At 49.9% G+C, this 19,074-nt stretch overlaps 1 protein-coding gene across 4 annotated transcripts in view; it reads right to left on the bottom strand.

The window, feature by feature from the left end:
* LOC116424933 (L-lactate dehydrogenase) overlaps positions 1 to 19,074 on the bottom strand; it is a 117,680-nt gene that overhangs the window by 2,116 nt on the left and 96,490 nt on the right. For 3 of the 4 annotated variants that reach the window (XM_076369585.1, XM_031971986.2, XM_076369587.1), the window contains exons 2-5: positions 3,775 to 3,847; positions 3,158 to 3,307; positions 2,966 to 3,083; positions 243 to 581 (exon numbers count right to left, since the gene is read on the bottom strand). In XM_076369585.1, coding sequence (XP_076225700.1) covers positions 243 to 581; positions 2,966 to 3,083; positions 3,158 to 3,307; positions 3,775 to 3,847 — 680 coding nt within the window. Of the gene's footprint in view, positions 1 to 242; positions 582 to 2,965; positions 3,084 to 3,157; positions 3,308 to 3,774; positions 3,848 to 3,923; positions 4,075 to 19,074 lie in introns of those variants that run through there. The other variant, XM_076369586.1, reaches the window with a different exon arrangement.

Here is a 19,074-nt window from a genome sequence, read left to right as displayed (position 1 = left end):
AAACTTTAATGTATCAATCGTCAACAACAAAGTATTTATTTATTTTTTCACAAAACGGTACGACAGTTCTTTGCTGTTTACATGGAAAACGCTGTGGAACAGAAAATAGAGGTAAAAACTTAAGTGAAATATTGAAGTGTCAACCAATACAAACATTAACTCAGATTACTTTTATTTTCTGTCCCGCAAGGTTTGCCATGTAAAGAACAAATATTGAAACATTTCTGAACATGATAAAATACCTGCCATATTTCCTTGAGCCCCAATCGTCATACAACTAACGGAGCTTCGGGCGACGTTCAGCCGCCTACTGATAAAATCTTGTAGCCTAGCGCTATCTAGCAAAGTCCCTGTGCCGAGGACGCGATTAGAAGGAAACCCCGAAAGTTTCCAAGTGATGTAAGACATTACATCCGTCGGCTGCGTTACAACCAGCAACACCGACTTGCAGGCGAATCTTGCTATGCCGGGTATGATAGTCTTGAACATCTTGAAGTTATGCTTTACGTTCGGCTCTTCGCCGGGCGCCGATTCGCACGCGCTAATTATCACCACCGCCGATTCCTTCACCATGCTAATATCTTTTGCAACAAAAACAACGAGTTTGTCTAAAACATTTTCTAGACGCTGTGTATGAAGCGCATAGAGAACATAGTCGTAAATCTCACAACCCATATAATAAGGGAAGAAAACATGTTCGCTGAATATTAATTCAGGCTCTAACGGGAAGGGATACTCGGAAAAATCGTTAAGAGTCAGGCATCCCTTTTGAACGTAACACGGACCGATGAAGTCATCGGTAGCTGGTTGAATACAAAACACTGGTTAGGATCAAATGCGCCGTTTCCAGCGGTTTCGGGAAGCCGGAATTCTCTTTTCCTTTCCTCCTTTTCTTTTTACGGGTTGAGATGCGCCGATAAGGGCGTGAAGAGTACACAATGCAGCGCAGTCGGAAAAATAAAATCCCGAGATTTTAGTTAACGCCTTTATAAACGGCATGTAACCGTGCAGCTGCGCCGCGCAGCGCGCCAGATATGTTCTCGTTCCCTCTCCCTCGCTCCGTCGGTCGGGGGAGATGATGTTCGAGATAAATTAGCCGGTAAAAAGTCGACTCTGTTCTACTTGTTCCGGTAATTGCTACCTCGGTGGAGCTCAGATTAAAGGGGTGCAGCCTGGTGTTGCACGGACGCGGGCGTTGCAAACGTAGGAACGAATGTACGAATTACGAAATTACACAACGCGCGCGATGCGCGCTGGAAATCTTTGCAAATAATTCCCTTCGAACATTAATTTCGGTGATGGTTGCGCGCAGATGATCGGAAATTGAACGGATTTATGGGACGAGGAAGGAAATCGTGTGTTTCTCCGCCTCGCGCGGAATAAAATCCGACGGATCGGGGTCGGGCGGGGCCACCATTACTCGGCTTAATCGAGAGAACAGGAACGGATCAAAGAAATTCAGACGGAGCACCGTCGTCGTCGAGAATATGTAAAAAAAAAGAAATGCCGAATATCAATTATCATATAGAATACGGAATACTAAGCGTTTACTAGAATAAATGAATTACAAAAAATACGTCTCCCTTCTATAATTTAAGTTTCAACCCCGAATGATCTAAGCAAACACGTCACGATCCACTTCATCAAACGTCCACCACCTAATTCCATTTGAAAGCGCCCAAAGCCACTAAAGCATCCCTCGAAAATCCTCGGCCACTAGATGCTCTACGGAGACACGATTTTCAGTCGTTCGACCGCGAAAGGTCCGATTCCTTTTGTTCCCGAATTCCCGAGCCGTTATATATCTCTCACGAGCGGGCGTTTTACAAGGCCAGCGAGAAGTGAAGAACGCGCGCGCGGAATGGGGAGACAGGTACGCCGAGAAAGCCGGGAGAAACTGGGAAAAAATGTATCGTGGAGTCGATCACGGCCGAGATAAATAAGAGTGCCAGGAAATTTACGAGCCTGCCACCGTGGAAAGCTCGTGGAAACCGCTTCGCTGGTCGCGCCGCAAGCGTGTAAGCACGCGGCGACCGTAGATGAGGGCCGAGATTAAAGGGCAGGGCCGAAGAAGGATCCGGATCTCGGAACTCGCTCCTAACCCAAAACTCATTCCCCCCTTTCGGCCGTCCTGCGACCGTTCCTTCTGACCCGCTGCACGTTGACAGAGGTCCCTGTCCCTCCCGTAGAACCCGACGCGACGGCTCATCTTTTAAAACGGCCCCCCCCCCCCCTCTATCCGTAGAGCTGAACGATCATCGCCGCCGATGCTCAGGCCAGACTCATCAGTCCGAACGTATCAATCCGATGTTTTCGGGACACTGGCCGACGAATCGGCGCGGTACGGATCGCGTGTACGCGGAAAGAATCGTTGACGATGTCCCTGAACGATCGCTCCCGGGCACCGGGTTCCCTCTTCACGGGTAAGTAGGCCATGACGATGAAAACGCTCGGGGCGTGACTCACTCATGTGCGGCTCTGTACTTTGAATCCTTGCCCCCTCGCAGTTCCGGCATTTCGCCGATACTTCACGGGTTGTTTGTTGGCCGGGTAACATCGCCCCGGAAATGAGGTTCGGTAAAGTATCGCCGCGCCGTCCATTCGGAAACTTCAGCCAGCGACGTATGAAATTAAATGTGGGTAATAATACTGTCGCGGGTAAATGTGCTGCTATTATAGGGATGACGAATGGAGAGGAAGCGCGGTCACGGTTGGAACGAAGGAACGAGGTCTGATGCGATATTGAATTTTTACCTAATGTGATTGAAATCGTTCGTATAATCAAAGAACGATTTGACAGTGCATACAACATTTGCCTGTTAATGAGCTACGAAGGTAGAAAAGTTTCTTTCTAGATTCTTCTTCCTGGCACGTTCGTTTAGTCGTCGGCCGTCCTTCGCGAAAGAGTTTTATTTTAAAGAATCATTAGTGGAAGTCCCTGATTGAGATATAATGAATTAAGTACCTGACGTGCCAGTTACTAGAGGACTTCCCAAAAAAACGCCCGCGTGCTGAATGTCTTCGGCCTCGGCGGAAGCCTTGTTCGCGTCGTGGTCGATCAGGCAGACCTCGCTCGCCAACCTCTAAAGATCACCGGGAATCAAACGGTTGATCGAGCGTTGCGATCCGCATGCCTTCGATCCGCGGCCGTACTCACTCTCATCAGGATCGCGATGGCACAGGCCATTCCGATCTTCCCTATACCCACGATCGAGACTTTGACGCGATGCGGATAGACGTCGCATGGGCCCAGCTGGGTCGTTATCAACGCGTTCTTCGTGGTGGTCGTGATCGGCACTTTGTCTTCCTGGAATTCAAAAGTGTCCCACGACAATCTGTAGTTCATCTCGTTGCACAGAATACTTGAAAAACCGTGTTAATTCGATCAAACTTAACCCTTTGCACTCGAGAGGCGACTCCCAGTCAGCATTTGATTCGATATAACAAAATTACAAACTGTTATGTATAATATTCAATTTTCTATAATGCATCAATATGTAAAGTATTTATATAAAACAGCTTAGTTTCTTAATTTACAGATGTTTTCTCATTAGTTCGTCTCAAATAGTGTCGTCTATGTCTCATCAGGAAATGAATGTTTCTAGCGAAAAGCTTCCGAGCGCAAGGGGTTAAAATCAAATTCCATTCACTCGAAGTCTCACTGGTGATCAAAGAAATGATCAACCACTTGTGAATATTATAGAACACGAGTTAAAAGATATCACAAAGATATCGTTACACCCAGAAGACTCGAAAGACAGTCCGAAAATTTACCTCGTCACATGAGTCGCGCTCAACGTCGGACTCGTACTTCACCGAAACGACTGACTCTTCCATCCCGCTGCACCTGGAACGATAGGTTCGTTAAGTTCACGATTCCATTGCTGCAATTCGATGGCCGAATTTAAGTCTCGCGCGCGAACCCTTTAGGGCGTTAATTGGGAGCTTCAAGTAGAGGCGATCCACGGTTCCCCGGGATCCTCCGTAGCCGCCCCGTCCGCCCGTTATTGAGTCCGTCTCGACGAGCGTCAAGGTGGTCGCTGTTCCTTAGCATTCAGCTGAAACAGGCGGCAGGTAGATGGTCGCCGTTTCGCTCTTATGCAGATCCGGATCGACCTACGCAACAACGGGGCTCCCACTCTCTCTCTCTCTCTTTCTCTGCCTCTCTCCGTCTGGAGATCCTCCGGGAATGGAGTCAGGTATTTCAAGCTAATCGCGCACTCCGTTACGGGAATCGGTGAGGAGACGACACGCGGGAAACTCTAAGGGGAGGGGTAGAATAACGACAGAAGTTATCCGCGTTCTCCGCTGTAAATTAGCCGCAGGTAGTCGCCCCAGGAGCGCAGGTACATCGCGCCGGATTGTTCATATATTTCTGGCCGTAACCCACGTGTGCGAGCGCGAACGGACGCGCGTGAAATACATTATTTTCGTACGTCGATGTGACGGCATTCATCGCGCCCGTGCGACCTTTACGATTATTCAACTTCCATTTGTTCGTGTGAACCATTTGTCACTAGGGACTCTAGTAACCCTTTTCGTGTCAATATCGAAACGTCTCGTGATGTGTAGCATGTGTGTATTTCTATTAATGCTTTTAAATTGTGAGATGTCACCGAAGTTTCTAACGTATAAACTCTTTAATTTAACGTAGGAACATTCGATTCTTTGATTAATATGATATTTGATATTCAATTTAAACTACATCCGTCGTATGTTGTATTTGATATATATTTCTTCGTATGACTTCTAATATCGATGTACGGTTGAACAGTTCGAGTATCAATTTCAGAAAGCGCATCCATCCAATTTGACCGCTAACGAAGGTAGCGAAACCGCTGCAGCGTAACTTTTTCATTTACCCCGGGCCAACCGCGATAAATTACGCCGGTTATTTGCTTGGCAAGGCGTTCCCAGTTGTTCGACCCGTCGCGTACGCTTAACAAACACAATTCGAAGATGGATCTTCCGGGCGAAAGGAAGGAAGACGTCCCTTCTTTTCGCACGTGGTCCCCGCGCTCGGCCGAGGGAAGCCGTATGCTCCCGGACACATTCAATTTTAACGTTAATAATCGCCGGGAAAAATTGCGGGCTTAAATGCGGCCATTAATCAGGTCCGATCGATATTGCGAATGCGGCTTAACGACGGAGAGATAACATCGGCCGTCCCGTACCGGAGTTATTGAATCGCGTCAAATAATATACGAGCCAATAATATATGAATAGTCCTGCAATTACGGCTCACCGATCGTATCTAAGGGTGTGTTGTAATTTAGTAATCATTCATTCCCGCGCGGCGCGGGCGGCGATCCGACGAATATTGCTGGGACGATCGCGTGTACCGCGCTGTTTCGTTTATTTCTAATCGGGCGTGCGCGATGTGTCGCGGTTTCTTGCTCTTCGTTTCGTGGCCATGGCTGCACGGCTAGTCGAATCCACGCGGAGCTTGTCCGCGGCTCGCTGGAGCCACGTGAATTTCCCAGGCATCGTTCTTCCCCTTTTATAAGCTTTTTAATTAGATACACGCCGTGTAGCTTCCATCGAACACTCCGGCGGGATGTACAACGAGCTACCAAGGTATTTATTGCATCTCCGACTGTTGATCAGCCGTTCTAACGCGCAGTAAAATTTCCATTGTGCGCCGCTTTCAAGAAGATATCGCGCAAATAATACTATTACGAGAACGGTAAATTATTTTTGTATAATTTAATATCGCGGAGCCCGGTCCCGCATGGTTCGTGACCAAAGACGAGTATCGTGACACGTCGATAGCCTTCTCCACGAGCAACGCGGATTCTTCCCAGATAGAAAGCCCTCCCTCCCGCGAGCATTTCAATTGGATAATACGTCTTGGGGGATTTTTCAATGACCCAACGGTACTAATCATCATTCATATGAGTGGTTGAAATCGGTATCTATGAATTAAACGATTCCTCAGCAACGGCCCCGGCAAGATCGCCGGCCGAGGCGAGGAAGTAATTTAAACTCCGACGTTTATAGTTAACCGCGGCAAGTGGGAACGAAACGACCTGCTCCTAGATAATTAATTTTCCGCTTTAATTAATCATCCCCACGATTTTATCGGCCGGCCGGGTCAAGTAACAATAACGACCGCGTAAAGCCCGGCCCCTTATCGGTTATCCCGTCGGTGCGAGAACGCTCGCCTTGATTTACTAGCGAGCCCTGCCAATTAATGAAACGTCGATTGTTACGGGACAGGGCTGAGGGATCGTGCGTACCTGTTCACTGTTTCGAAAACTCCGAATTTTTCAATCCGCCGTTGAGTAATGCGTCCGTACCGATTAGGTGACAGTCGATCCGACGGAAACCCGGACTGTTAGCGGTCGCCATTGTTCACGTTCCTCGCAAGTAAGTAGTTACTCAAATTTATCGACTTACCAAGCGTATCGCTATTCCTAAAGATTTATAGACCGAGCCCGTAACTTCCGGTCGTTACTGCGAAATTTTATTGAATCAGAACCTCCGCGAAACGCGCGGCGGCGCGTTGTATTTCAAGATTTTAAATCAGACATTTCAATTCCCGAACGGCTCTTCCGTGCCACTTAAATCAACGTCGGACTACCTCCAATTACTCCGACGATTAAAAAGACGAGTCCAACCGCTGCGGTCTCGAAAACGAAAGAGTAAAAGAAGCGACAACAAAACAATGAGCGACCACCGGTTACAAGAATGTATGATTAATCGAAACCGAAACGGTAACCAGCTCGCAGATGCTTTTTTAATTAACAGCGCTCCCAGAACGCGGGAGAGGAGGGCGAGTCGGTGCGGCGGTTGACGAGTACGAATCGTCCCGCGATAAAAGCGCGATCGCATCGATAACGATGTCTCCCGGTAGGGCGAGATTCAGCTGAGCGAACGGTGCAAACGAGTCGCAGGTTTCGCCGGTGAGATAGTCCTTGAAGGTTGGTCGTAAGCAACCGATCTTCTGGTACCCCGGGCCCAGTCAACCGATCCAGACACCGGCTCGCGCATGCCTCCGGTGCACAATGGTTGGTAGTACTGCAGCTGATACAAGTATGTTCGCCGTGCAACCGGAATTTTAATTGGCTATTTGTTTGTCCGCTACACTTCGCGGCGCTGCTATTGTCCGGCTCGCTGCAGAAGTTCGCCCCCCTTTGCCACCCGATCCCCTTCCAACCCCACCACCAGTGGCTCGTTTTTCAGCAGCGTAGTATTAACCCTGCGTCGTGATCCTTAGCCTTGTAAATTCAGTGCAACATTCGTCAAAGATAAAACTTTTCACAACATATACAAGAATTATTGATAGAAACAAGTTGATAAATGCAGATGGAAGATCTTATTTATTCCTTGGTTAATGCTAATGATACTATTACTTCAATCGCTTTCTCACGTAACATAAGTTAGGTTTGTAGAACAAAGGAGAGAAACAGTACAAGATTTACACAACAAAGAGAAGTTAATCGCTGTAAGGAAGCTACATCATGCGCCGCTTGAAATATATTTACAAGAAATATCTTGCGCGCATCCATCAGAAGAACCGCGACCTCCGCAAGGTTAATTCCGAGAACAGACGTTTCGCCCGTCGGGGTGAGAGTCCGCGCGGACCTCCTTCTTGCGCTTTCCAGAGCGCGCGGCTAGCGCCCCGAGTACATTACGATTTTTCGATGGCCAGCCTTCGGTACCGATCCCGCGGAGATTAAGACTCGATGAAATTGCAGTGATTACGGGTAGAACTATACCGAGCGGCGGCGCATGTATAATCCGGGACCCGGTCGCGACGCGTATCGTCCCGCGGTACCACTTATCGAGTCATTAAGTATGATACGGTGTAATTGCGCGCGCGGGGGGTTTTACTTTCTTTTGCTCCCCTCCTTTTTTTTCCGACCGCACGATTCTCCGACCTACGCGGCGCGGGACATTAATCATCGATACGATCTTCTGTCGACGCCGCCATTTGCGAATGTCTCAATTTACTCGGTCGGCGAGCGCTGCCGCGGCCTTTGCGCGCGCGGGCGAGCGAGCGAGCGAGCGCGTCCCGCTCCGCTCGGATTTATCTCCGTCGAATCGAATTTCGAGGGGGAGCGGGCCGGACGCGGGTTGCGAATTTAATTCGACGCGTCGCAGCCGCCCGGCCGGCCGACCGATCCCTCTCGATCCGCCGCGCCGGCCGGTAACGCGGCCTAATAAATTAGGAAGCGACAGGGACCCGCGATTCGCTTTAATCGCCGCGGCAAGAACCGAGCCGTGCGCGGGGACCCGCTCGTCCAGAATCCCGCGGACTGCCCGAAGCGGGCCAAGGAACGCCGCCCGATCCCGATCGGCTTTGGAAGTGCACGGTTTTTGCGCCGGCCGCGGAACTTATTCCAATTAAAATCGTACCTCTATTTTAGGCCACCGGCCGGACGGTGTTCGAATTAACCGGCCCCCCGGCCCACGGGCCCCGAGACAACGCGGCCATTCCCTAAATGAGCGACTACACGGGAATCATGAGCGGCTTATGCAACGAGCGTCGCGGCCGCATTTTTCTCCTTATTAACGCTTGCATCGGTCGGGTCAAGTATTTGTTGCGTAATTCGTGGGTGGCACGTGAAGCTGATCGGTAGTCGGAACGGGTGCTGTTTCAGTTCTGCGCGTGGAACGTGGATGCGTGGTGAGAAGGTATGCGAAGTTGCACATCGTTGTATACATCTACATACGATTAACCCGTGATCCGACCAAAAGCTCTGCAACATTTCGCGTGGTAGAGCTCCTAAAGTGGAAAGTGACACGATGTTGCACGTGTTGCCAAGAGCTGAGTTGCATTTCGCGGTCGTTTAAGAAGTCGAATCGGATACATCCGGCGAGTGAGATACACTTCGAAATATAATAATACATAACGTACTCGGATCGTTTAACTATGGGGTCAATAGTCAGTGCATTGTTCCTGCAGCATTCCGTCTAGGATACAACCGAGTGCTCATCACAATACAATCGCGATTAGAAGACTCCCAATTCCTTATACATTTTCGCAATTACTCATCCCGAAATTAATTCAATCACCCGTAACACAATGGAAGAGGAACACCGTTCCGCGTTCGCCTTAAAGTCGCAAAGGGGAAAAAACGAAACACCGCCGCGAGAGAACGGTGCAAACAATACCCGGCGAAGATATCCCGCAGGCCCTCCCTCGGCTAGAACCGTGCGCGGCTCCGATCGAGCACATTCCCTCGCGCGTGTACTCGGCCATAATTGCAGCGTTTACCTCGATGCTAAAAATCATCGTACGGCCGTCCCGTGGATCTCTCTCGGGAGCGACGCGGAGAGAGACCTTGGAGCACAATCGTAGGAGGTCGGCCCTCTTCTGCCTAGCGCCTTATACACCGGCGACCCCTGTGGCTCGCTGAAATATCGCGCGGGCGCTGCTTCATTTCGATATTCCTGGGCCCCGGGGCCCCGATGAGGAGTAACTCCTTCGAGATCGAAACGACGGGAAAGAAAGAAGGCACGGTCGACGGAGAGGACGCGGCGGGGGCAGCGAAGGGAACAGGCGACGGGGTTGGTGGGTGGAGGAGGGCGAGCGAGAGAGATCTCTCTCTCGTTTTATTACATCGTATCGGGAAGGGGCGAGGCCGATGCGCAATTGTTTATGCCCGTGTCCCGCCCTATTGGACGCATCGGGATACGCTCGCCGAATACCTACCACGTATACGCGGAGATCGAACGTGCCAGGGAACGGCGCGTCATGCGTGCCGCGCGCACCGTGCCGCTGTTGCCCTCCAACCCTCCTCCACCTTTGTTTCTCCGTTCGGGCTAAGATTATTAATGGCATGGGTCCGGGCCCCGGTACGGGTCCGAAGTGTCAGTGCCTTGACAATGACGAAGTTTGCACCTCGGGTCCATCCTCCGACTCTGCCTCATCCTCTACTCGAGGGAAGCGTCGCAATGTCTTCGCGAGAAATCTCTGTTCCCCCCTCCGACCGTTTGTCGTTGGGATTATTTATTGAATATTGAGGTTAAAGGGTAAAGGTAGTTTGAAATTCAGTGAACGCGGAGGTGTACGCGAAACTTTGATCGAGGTTGCGGTTAGTTGTGCTGCAAGTGGATTTAACCTAGTTATGTTGTTGCGACGAGGAAGGATGCAATCCTCTCGTCGACGACAGCTACACGATAACTCATGGTGGAAATCCGTTGCGCAATGTGCAGGAGTTACATGAAACGGTGCACGCTCGATCGACTGAGTCAACTAGTTTCACACAACATTCTTTTTACGCGATTAAATCGACGTCCGCGCTGCCCGACGGACCCGTTTCCAGGGTGTAATCACTCGTCCGCGGCGACCAGCCTCCTCCGACTCGGTGGCGCAAAAAACGACGCCGATGCAAATGGCAAGGTAGCGAGAGGGAATCATTATTCGCGAATACTATACATTAAAGGATGCACGAACGCCAGCATGGCGTCATAATAAAGCGTCATAATGGAGAGGTAAATAAGACGGGGAAAACGTTGATTACGCGACGGTTCGACCGTCGGTCGTCCGACTCGGACAAAAACGATGATACAAAACAGGGAGGCAGCAGGTGCTTCTAAGATATCTTTTAGAACGAAGCGGGTTTAGAACGCGCAGGTGTTTCGCCTGCGTATATCTGATCGCATACTGGACTGATTCGTGGACCGGATAGCCGTCTAAGGGGTTGCGTCTTCCTACGGCGCTCTCGTATCGAAAATGTCTGCAATTTCGTGTCCGATCCATTTCATCGGACCTCCCGCGTTACTGAACTTTCTCGGATAAAACTCGACTTACGTGTGCCTGACCAAATAAAGACATGAACGCACGTAATCACCATGCGTTGAACGAGAGTTTGCATTCTGGACAGCACAGAAGCGAGAGGCGTATTTCACTGTGCATGTTCTTTACAGTATCGAAACCGTGTATACAAACGTTCATTGTACAGTTCATCTTATAGTTCCTAGAAAACGATATTCCTGATTTTAGATCTTGGAAATTAGAGGTTGAAAAATAGACAATTAGAATCTCCACTGTAATCGCATCGATCAAAATCGCAGTAAATACCAAATAGAATTTCTAAAATCCCATATCAAATTGCCGCGTACCGTGAACCTAATGTTACTCACCGTCTGAGTTGTCAATTCCGCCTGAATATTGGAAACATAAAACAAAACGTAAGTACCACCTTTCACTTCGACCAATTAGACCTGCCTTATTTTCAGTTATCAACGCGCCACGCTCGGACTCGCTGTTTAACGACTCTAGCTTCTCGGTCGTTAGCGAGACGAACCTAGATCCCTATCGGAACTGGCCCAATAATTGGCGAAGATAGAAGCGGCTGACGGAGTAGAACGATCCGATGAGAGAAGTAGGAAGTCCAGCGGCGTTGCTCGCCGATAATTAATACCGCGTTTCGAGAGTTCAGCGCGCGGTGACCGCCTCGCGCAGAGGTGAGAAGAGAAGGTGAAAAGGCGGTAGGAGGTGATGGTGAGACGAACGAGTCGCGAGAGGCAGGGGGTGGGGAATGTATATACGGTGGAGCGATAAAATCGCGCGAGTGAGAACGCAGCACGGCTATCTCGCCATTCGCCAGCGCCGTCGCGGTACACCGGTCTACACCGTCGTCGCCGCGTCTCTCTCCTTTACCCCGCATTTATTCGCCGTTTCTTCCCCTCGATTCGTCGTCGCCGCCCTTCCTCTCTCTTTTTTTCTCCCCGTCTTTCCCCCCTCGCCCCGTCCGCCAACGCGGTTCTCGCTTTCCGGCTGTTTCTTTCACGCGGCGCGCAACCACGGCGCGAAAGAAAATTAATACTCGGCAAGTGCGCCGCCATAAAGCTTCCTCGCGACGCGGTAATTATGTAGGGCCCCGTATTATGCCCCCTGCCCCGCTGCCCCCTCGCCGGTTCTCATTCTTTTCTCCTCAGCCATCCTCCTTTCTTTTTCGTATCGCGATACCCGGCGCACCGCATGCTTTACGAGCTCCCGAGCGTAATAACAAAGCCACGCCATACGATGACAAGTTAAAAACGTCCCGGGATTTGTAAGTCCCCGTCCACCGTGCTCCCCGTTTCACCTCGCTCAGACGCCGCGGGGCCCATACGTTTTCCGGACGAACGAGAATACCCGGTGTCGAGCGCCGTGATTAGACACCGAATTTCTGCGGTATGAAATTTTCTTCGATTTACACGCGAGGAAGTCGCATCGCGTGAGTTATGAAATCGAAATGCGTACCTTCGGTCTGCGAGCGAGCGCGGAAGCTTAAGGTGAGGACGGATAAGAACAAGAAATGGTAATTCTCTGTTATCCTTGAGGAGGGAAATACTTGGTTTTCCGAGGAATAACCGGATCGATATCGACTGTATTCCGGATCGTTCATCTAATTACAGATGTCACCCCACGGCATTATTGTCGGTGTCTTCGACCGGTCGGGTTTCTTGCGTGTCTGGCCAACACGAGGCATCGACGGTAATAACGACAAACGAGACGTCAATTACGCAGATTGTAAAGCAGCGCGTTCGGTGCCCCGACCTGATCCTGGTTTACGATACCAGGCCGCTCGGCCGAGGCCGTGCTTGACATGCTTTTACGCGTAATGACAAGGTGCTCGGCGCGCGATCAACGGGGGAAAAGACATCCCGGCCGAGCGCGATACGGCGTCAGCATCTCCGCTCGGCTTGATTACGGCCGTGGAACTATTTTCACCTTGTGTAAGTGCGGATCTCCGGTGGACCAGGCCCCGTCAAACTCGAGCGTCGCTCGCCTTCTACCGTTTATTTGCTGCTCGTTAGACGCCGTAGCTGCCCGTCGTTGTTACAGTAAACGCTTTTAACAGGTGAAACCGGATCGCCCCGGCTAGGAATCGCGCCAATTGATTTTCCCGCGGCAGTTTCGCGATCATTCTGAGAAACGGGCATTTCGAGGTGGATACGTTTTTGGAACGAGCATGATAACAAATAATCGTGAGTCTTGAAATAAGCTAATGATCTCATTCGACGTTAATTAGCTGCGAATAGGTGTTAGGGACTGTGAACCGCTGCGATCTGATCCGCGAATAGTCAATAAGGATATCCTTAAGGAGATTTTAGGAGTTTTTCCGTCGCTTCTTCGCCCGATACTGGATTCCTTAGTGAAATTGAAGTTTCGATGCAATTTGAAATCTGGCTATTATCGTTAGATGTTCTTTACTATTTCTCAATTTGTTTTTCTAGGCGAGGGAATTATCTGGATGGAGGAAACGTCGAAGCTTTCCTGCTATAGTTTTCTAAATATAGGACGCCTTTTATGACCGGGACCATCGTTTGAAATTAGAAACAGCTAATAATATTGCTATGCTGGTAATAAAAAAGTTCGGAGTTCCTTCAATGGTATTCCGTTTAGTTCGATTTGTCAGGATCAAAGATTCCAAACAATAGATTGTAAAATTGTCAATCTAGTTTCCGTGTGCAGTCGTTGCGCAGTCAAAAAAACAAACAAACAGGAAAGACGCAGATCATCGAACGGATTAATGAATTTAACTGATTTCATTATGCGGCAGAACCTGTTCAGTAGCTCGGCCGCATCACCGTAAATTCCGTTAACGACAATACGGGTTTCCCGGGCGGAATTAGCATCCGCAGTTCGCGTAACTGGAACCAACCGGAGAAAAGCGATTAATTGGACGGCGTAATAGCCTGCTGCGAGCCATCCGGTTCAGACTGGACCGAATCGAAGAATACCGTGACGTTATTGTGCAATTTTTAAACTGCAAGAGATGTTAACCTGAAGTTTTGAATGAACAATACAGGAATGTCGAGTTACAAATTAATTAAAGAAAATTAGTATACACTAATATATATTATTTAATTATTAACTCTAGCGCTATTGCACCTAATTCCTTAAATTTTAGTGTACTTATGTAGTACGATGTATAGATCATGCATTAAAAGTCGATAGATCCTACTTCTAATTCGTTTCAAACCTTCATTACATATTTCTCGAGCTTCCTTAGAATATCCTATTGACACTTAGGTATGTTATATTATTTCCTTCCATGCATTAATTAGTGGACTGAAGATGACATGCAATTATAATTTTGTGTGTAACGTTCTGTCGTACCTACAACTTTCATTCGATTTAAAAGACTTCGTTACTTTCAAAGTTGATGAACATTGAAGAAGCACTGTAGCAAGACGAAGCGTTCTTCAATCCGAATGACAGTGCGGCGTGATGCAGAAATAAAGGGTCGTCCGATAATTATTCTACCGGAGATACTGTTGAGTAAGCAGCGATCGTTACCGGTCGTCAACGGGACACGGGGAGAACAATTTAATTGGCAAGCAGCGCAGGATCCGGGAGGCTCAAAATTTGTAGCTCGCTGGCAGAAACGTGGCTACGTCTCATTTTCCGCGGAAGATCCTGTACCGCCGAACAGAGGATCTGTTGGTAATTAAACGACACCCGACGTTTGGCCCGACGGATTGTTTTTTCCTTGTCCTTTTAATATTTCATGAGGCGAAACGGGAAGAGCGCACGTGACGAATCCTGATTACGTTAACATCTTCATGGGGGCTTTAATAACGCAGCAGTTCGCCGTGCGAGGTGTCAGACCGGGGATACATTATGGTTCATATCAGCATTGGCATGCGACGTAACGAGATTTACACTTGCTCATTAGCATACCGATCGTCAGGTGAGAGCTGTCCCTTCGTTAGCGGAACCCGCACGGACCCGCGGCTGTCTGGGGATAGTTGATTGCCTCTGCGTGTCTCTGTCATTTCGGGCAATAAATCGGGCACTGACTGCCACGATCGTGCAGGAAGTTGTAAATCTTCAGAAATGGTACCATTATTGTCTAGCCTGCTTACGATCGACTCTTTTTCAGGGTACGTTGCGTCGTTGCGCTAAGATTTGGCGAACTTTCTACCCGGAGTTTTTCTTTTCAACTGCAGTTCGGTGAAGTTTCAATGGTACGCGAGGGTAATGCATTCAGCGAATATGCTATTGTTCTGTTTTAAATAGTTCCACTAGTTCCACTGTGAATGAAGCTTCCTTGAAATTCAGACTTCCATTATTTACACGCAAATCAGACAGCTTCTACATGCCATTCCTCGCCGAGGATTCCTTCCAACCACCGTAACTCGGTTAATCGGTCGAACCAGGTTAAAAATCCATCGTAACCGGTTCAGCGTGCGATCCGGAGCGTTGGAAGAAAATACGGAGGACCTACTCGGAAGCGGATACGATGGATCTAGCCGAGCCGAGTCCGTGGTCCATCCGTAATTTACGTCGCGACGTCCAGGTCTATTCCGAAAGCCACTTTGCATTTATATGAGCGCGTCTCACGGTCGGTGCACGCGTGCGTTCCATCGCCGGGACGCGTACGTACCTCCCGTCGGATGGAACGAAAGGGAGGCAGCGTGAAAAAGCGAGAAAGGGCAAGACAGAGCGCGAGAGGACAACGACGTGAAGGCACGACGCACCGAGAGCATCGTTTCATCGCGGTTATAGGAACTCCTAAGTCGTTGATTCGCTCGCAGTTAAGGGTGGATGGAACATTGCGAGGGGGCCGGAGGGGGAGCAGAGGAGCCGGACAAGCGGAAGAAACCGGCGAAGGTGAAAGAGGATCGAGGCGAGTCGCAGCGGAGGGAAAGAGAGGCCGCGAGAGAGCTGAGCGTAGATGAATTATGTTAAACGCCTGTTTAAATACATGTACGCCTAGGGATACACACAGCGCGCGCGAGTCAAGGAGACCGCGCGCGCCATTCGTCTTCTCGATTTATATTAAATCGCCTCTCGAATGACCCGACAACGTACCGCTCGCTCTCTGCCCGGACCGCGCCAGTTCGCGTTACTTTATTTCGCCCTTCGCTACGATAACAACAACGCGAGGATGCAAGTCCCGTTTCCCAGGGGAACATCCTTCACGAAAGCCTTCAATGTTAAGGCTTTCCTGAACTGCTACCAGGATCAGCTGGTAATCACGGTTTAGGGTATAATGTACAACGAAGTGTTTATTACGGACATTGCACGCATCAATGTTTGACTGCGTCTTAAATTACATAGTTATGTAACTTGTAAATGGCTATACGATGTACGTTGTAGAGAAAATAGGTTGCGTTTAATAAAGAGCTTTAAGATACAAATTATCCCTCGTCCAGGATTCTATCCATATAATCAAGGTTTTGGAACCCCTTTATAATCTCCGCATGAATTCCTCTGCATCGTAGAACGTCCGACACTGGGCGTGCCTTGTATCGGTGCTGGCAAGCGATTGGTGCAACGAAGAGCCAATGAACGAACGTAAAATCCTGTCTACTGTTGCCTGTGGCCTCGCTGTTTGCCCCGAGCAACGGAATTATAACCAAGGAATAGTCTACACCGACTTCGCAACTCCACAAATTCTGTTGGATCGACGGTTCTCAGTGCGATCCGGTATAAAAGCCAGTTCCAGTTCGACAGATCCCCGTGGATCGACGATAGCGATCGAACGACGAAACGCCAGGGGTCGCACGATAATTATCGCGACACGGACCGCAGTCCGCAGCGTCCAGAGAAGACAACGCTCCAGTCGGCTGGCTAATCCGTAAGATTGAAGGCGAATTGTCCTTGGGTAAAAGTGTCCAAGGAAAACCGGTGATGCTATTGTCTCCCGGCGACCCTTGAACCCGTACCCTGAGGTATATTGCGGCCCGACGCACCGAGCGTCGGTACCGGGGAGGGTCAAGGTCACGTGCAGGCAAACACATTCGTAATGGACTTCTTCGGCCACACGCGTCCAAATAGGGTGTTATGTTCGCACGGTTATCAACACGGGATCGATTCTTAAATAGCGTCCCGACGATATTAACATAACAGCGTGGCCGTCGACGCTGAGATTTGCATTTACGGGCGGCCGTAAAAATTCCGACGTCTCGTTTCGCGGTTTCCCGGGCTTTTTATCATTTTATCGGGAGAATCGTGGCGAGACCGTGGATCGCCGGCATTCCACTCTTTCCCCGTGCCCAGGCCGGCTATAGGCGTTCCCCGTGGCGCAGACGCGTTCGATTTAGAACTGGCTCGATCCCGCCGCTCGATCATACCCGATTTACTTTATGACTCTACCTTCGCAAGGCCAACAGCGTGCACGGGCCGCCGCATCCCTGCGAGTGATCGCGGCGGATATACATTCAGGTGTAAAAGCGGCTCCGCTCGAACGTTCGCGGAAGAGGAAACCTGTAAGGTTAGCCGCAGAGCATCCTCGACAATGTTACCAGCCGGGCCCGGCCGTGTTGCAGGTGCGCGCACACTCGTACACGCCGGTACTGCGGGGTTCCCGTAGCGATTCTTCAGCGTTTTCTTCTGGTTAAATTGAAATACCGTACTTAGTGCTTCGGTGAACGATCCTGAACGGTCGGAACACGATTTCTTTGATTCACGCCGGTTTTCGTGGCGCGGCGACCGGTGATTTGATCCCTGTGGTCTTGATCGCGGATGTATGATCGCGATCTGAGAACTCGGAACAACGAACTGTTACATTGTTGAGATTGCATCGAAAGTACTCCGACTGCAAAGGTATCTTGATTCTTTGCGAGCGCAAGCAGGAAGTACTTACAGCGGAGAAGTAGCAAGTTGGCTAGCTCACGTTGGCTGATCTACATTTAGTACCACGATTACGAAGATGCGCAAATGAATTTTTCTAATTCAATATTGTAGCGCGTATAATAGACAGCTAGTTCAGAGAGTATGGATCGTCATGCCTATACCTTTCAATCGAATAAAGGAAGTCTCAGACAGTCGGCGACGCGTTACGTATGAAAAGAAGCTGTTATCATTCGAAAGATCTACCACGACGTAGTCAGGACCCAAGCGAAGTATCATACACGCTGCAGATATTTTCGAATCCGCTGTATCCCTTATCCGAGCTCGTCGATCAGAGAGATAGCACGCACAATGCCGGCTCGCTGTTACTAGTTCTAATTAGACGATACATCCCGCGGCCTTATCTCGATGCGCGCGTGTACGAAGCAACGTAGCCAGATAAGGATCAAGAGACCGTGGCCGATTCGCGCGATTCATCTCCACGGAATCACACGCGAGTGCCGCGAGTGCCGCGGGGCGTGCGGTCAGTAACAACAACAACAGCAATAACAATAATGAATAAGTCCGTGTATATGAGCAAGGCGGCGTGTTGCAGCGGTGTTTCATCGTGGATGTGTAACGGAGCGGCCACTGTCCATGGGGTATCGCCGGCCCGGGCAAATAAACGATAAGTATTAATTGAAATCGGCGAGATAAAACAAATGAATCCCTTTTGCCACCGGGACGAGCGTCGGTCACGAGGGCCCGGCGCACTCATCGGAAGAAAAAATAAGAGAAGACGAATCAGCGCGGCGCGGCGTGGTAAGAAGATGAAGAAGAGTACAGCCAGAAGGATAAAGGGGATGAGCCGAGGAATCGAGGAAAGGTGAGCGGAATCGTGGCTCGAATCACGAAGATGAAAGCGCCGGGAGGGAAGAGGAGAGAGAGACACACACGCCGATACCAAGAAAAAAAGATGAAACTACACGGTAGAGAGCGCGGCGCAGGCGGAATGGACGAAGAGAAAGAGAAAGAGAAAAAGAGGAAAGCGTGCAGAACGATGCCGCGCAACGGCTTCGCTCGGTGATTTATAGAGAATCATATCTCCATCTGAATGTCTTCATTTTTAACGCACGGCCGCGCGCAATTGTTCCCTCTCCGGCGAAGTTTGCGCGGCAGCCATCGTTTCGGCGCTTCTCTCGTCTCGCGAGCCGCAGGATGCGAGCCGAAGACGCGTTGAAAAAAGAACAAGGGAAAAAGAAAAAGCGGAGAAATAAGATGCTCGCGCAACGAACAGTTCGAGCCTGGCAAATTTTAGCGGCGCCCGCTCGGTGGTCCGAGGCCAGGGTTTAATTTCTCTTCCCCCTCTCTTTTCCCTTTTCGTCTTCTACCGACCTCGCGACGGTACCGCGCGTGACGCTCGCAAACGCGCGCCGCGTTGCATCCGCGGTGTTTCACAGTGAACGCCGATCGAACGGACACGCTCGTAACCGGCCGATTTCGCGGAGACTCGCGCGTGACGAATCGACCGCCCGTTAGTTTCGAGGCTCTTCACTCGGCGAGCTTTAAAG

This window comes from Nomia melanderi, chromosome 7 (genome assembly GCF_051020985.1).
Source record: "Nomia melanderi isolate GNS246 chromosome 7, iyNomMela1, whole genome shotgun sequence".
NCBI lineage: Eukaryota > Metazoa > Arthropoda > Insecta > Hymenoptera > Halictidae > Nomia > Nomia melanderi.
The sequence above is the reverse complement of the archived record's forward strand: the minus strand, read 5'-3'. Positions and strand labels throughout refer to the sequence as shown.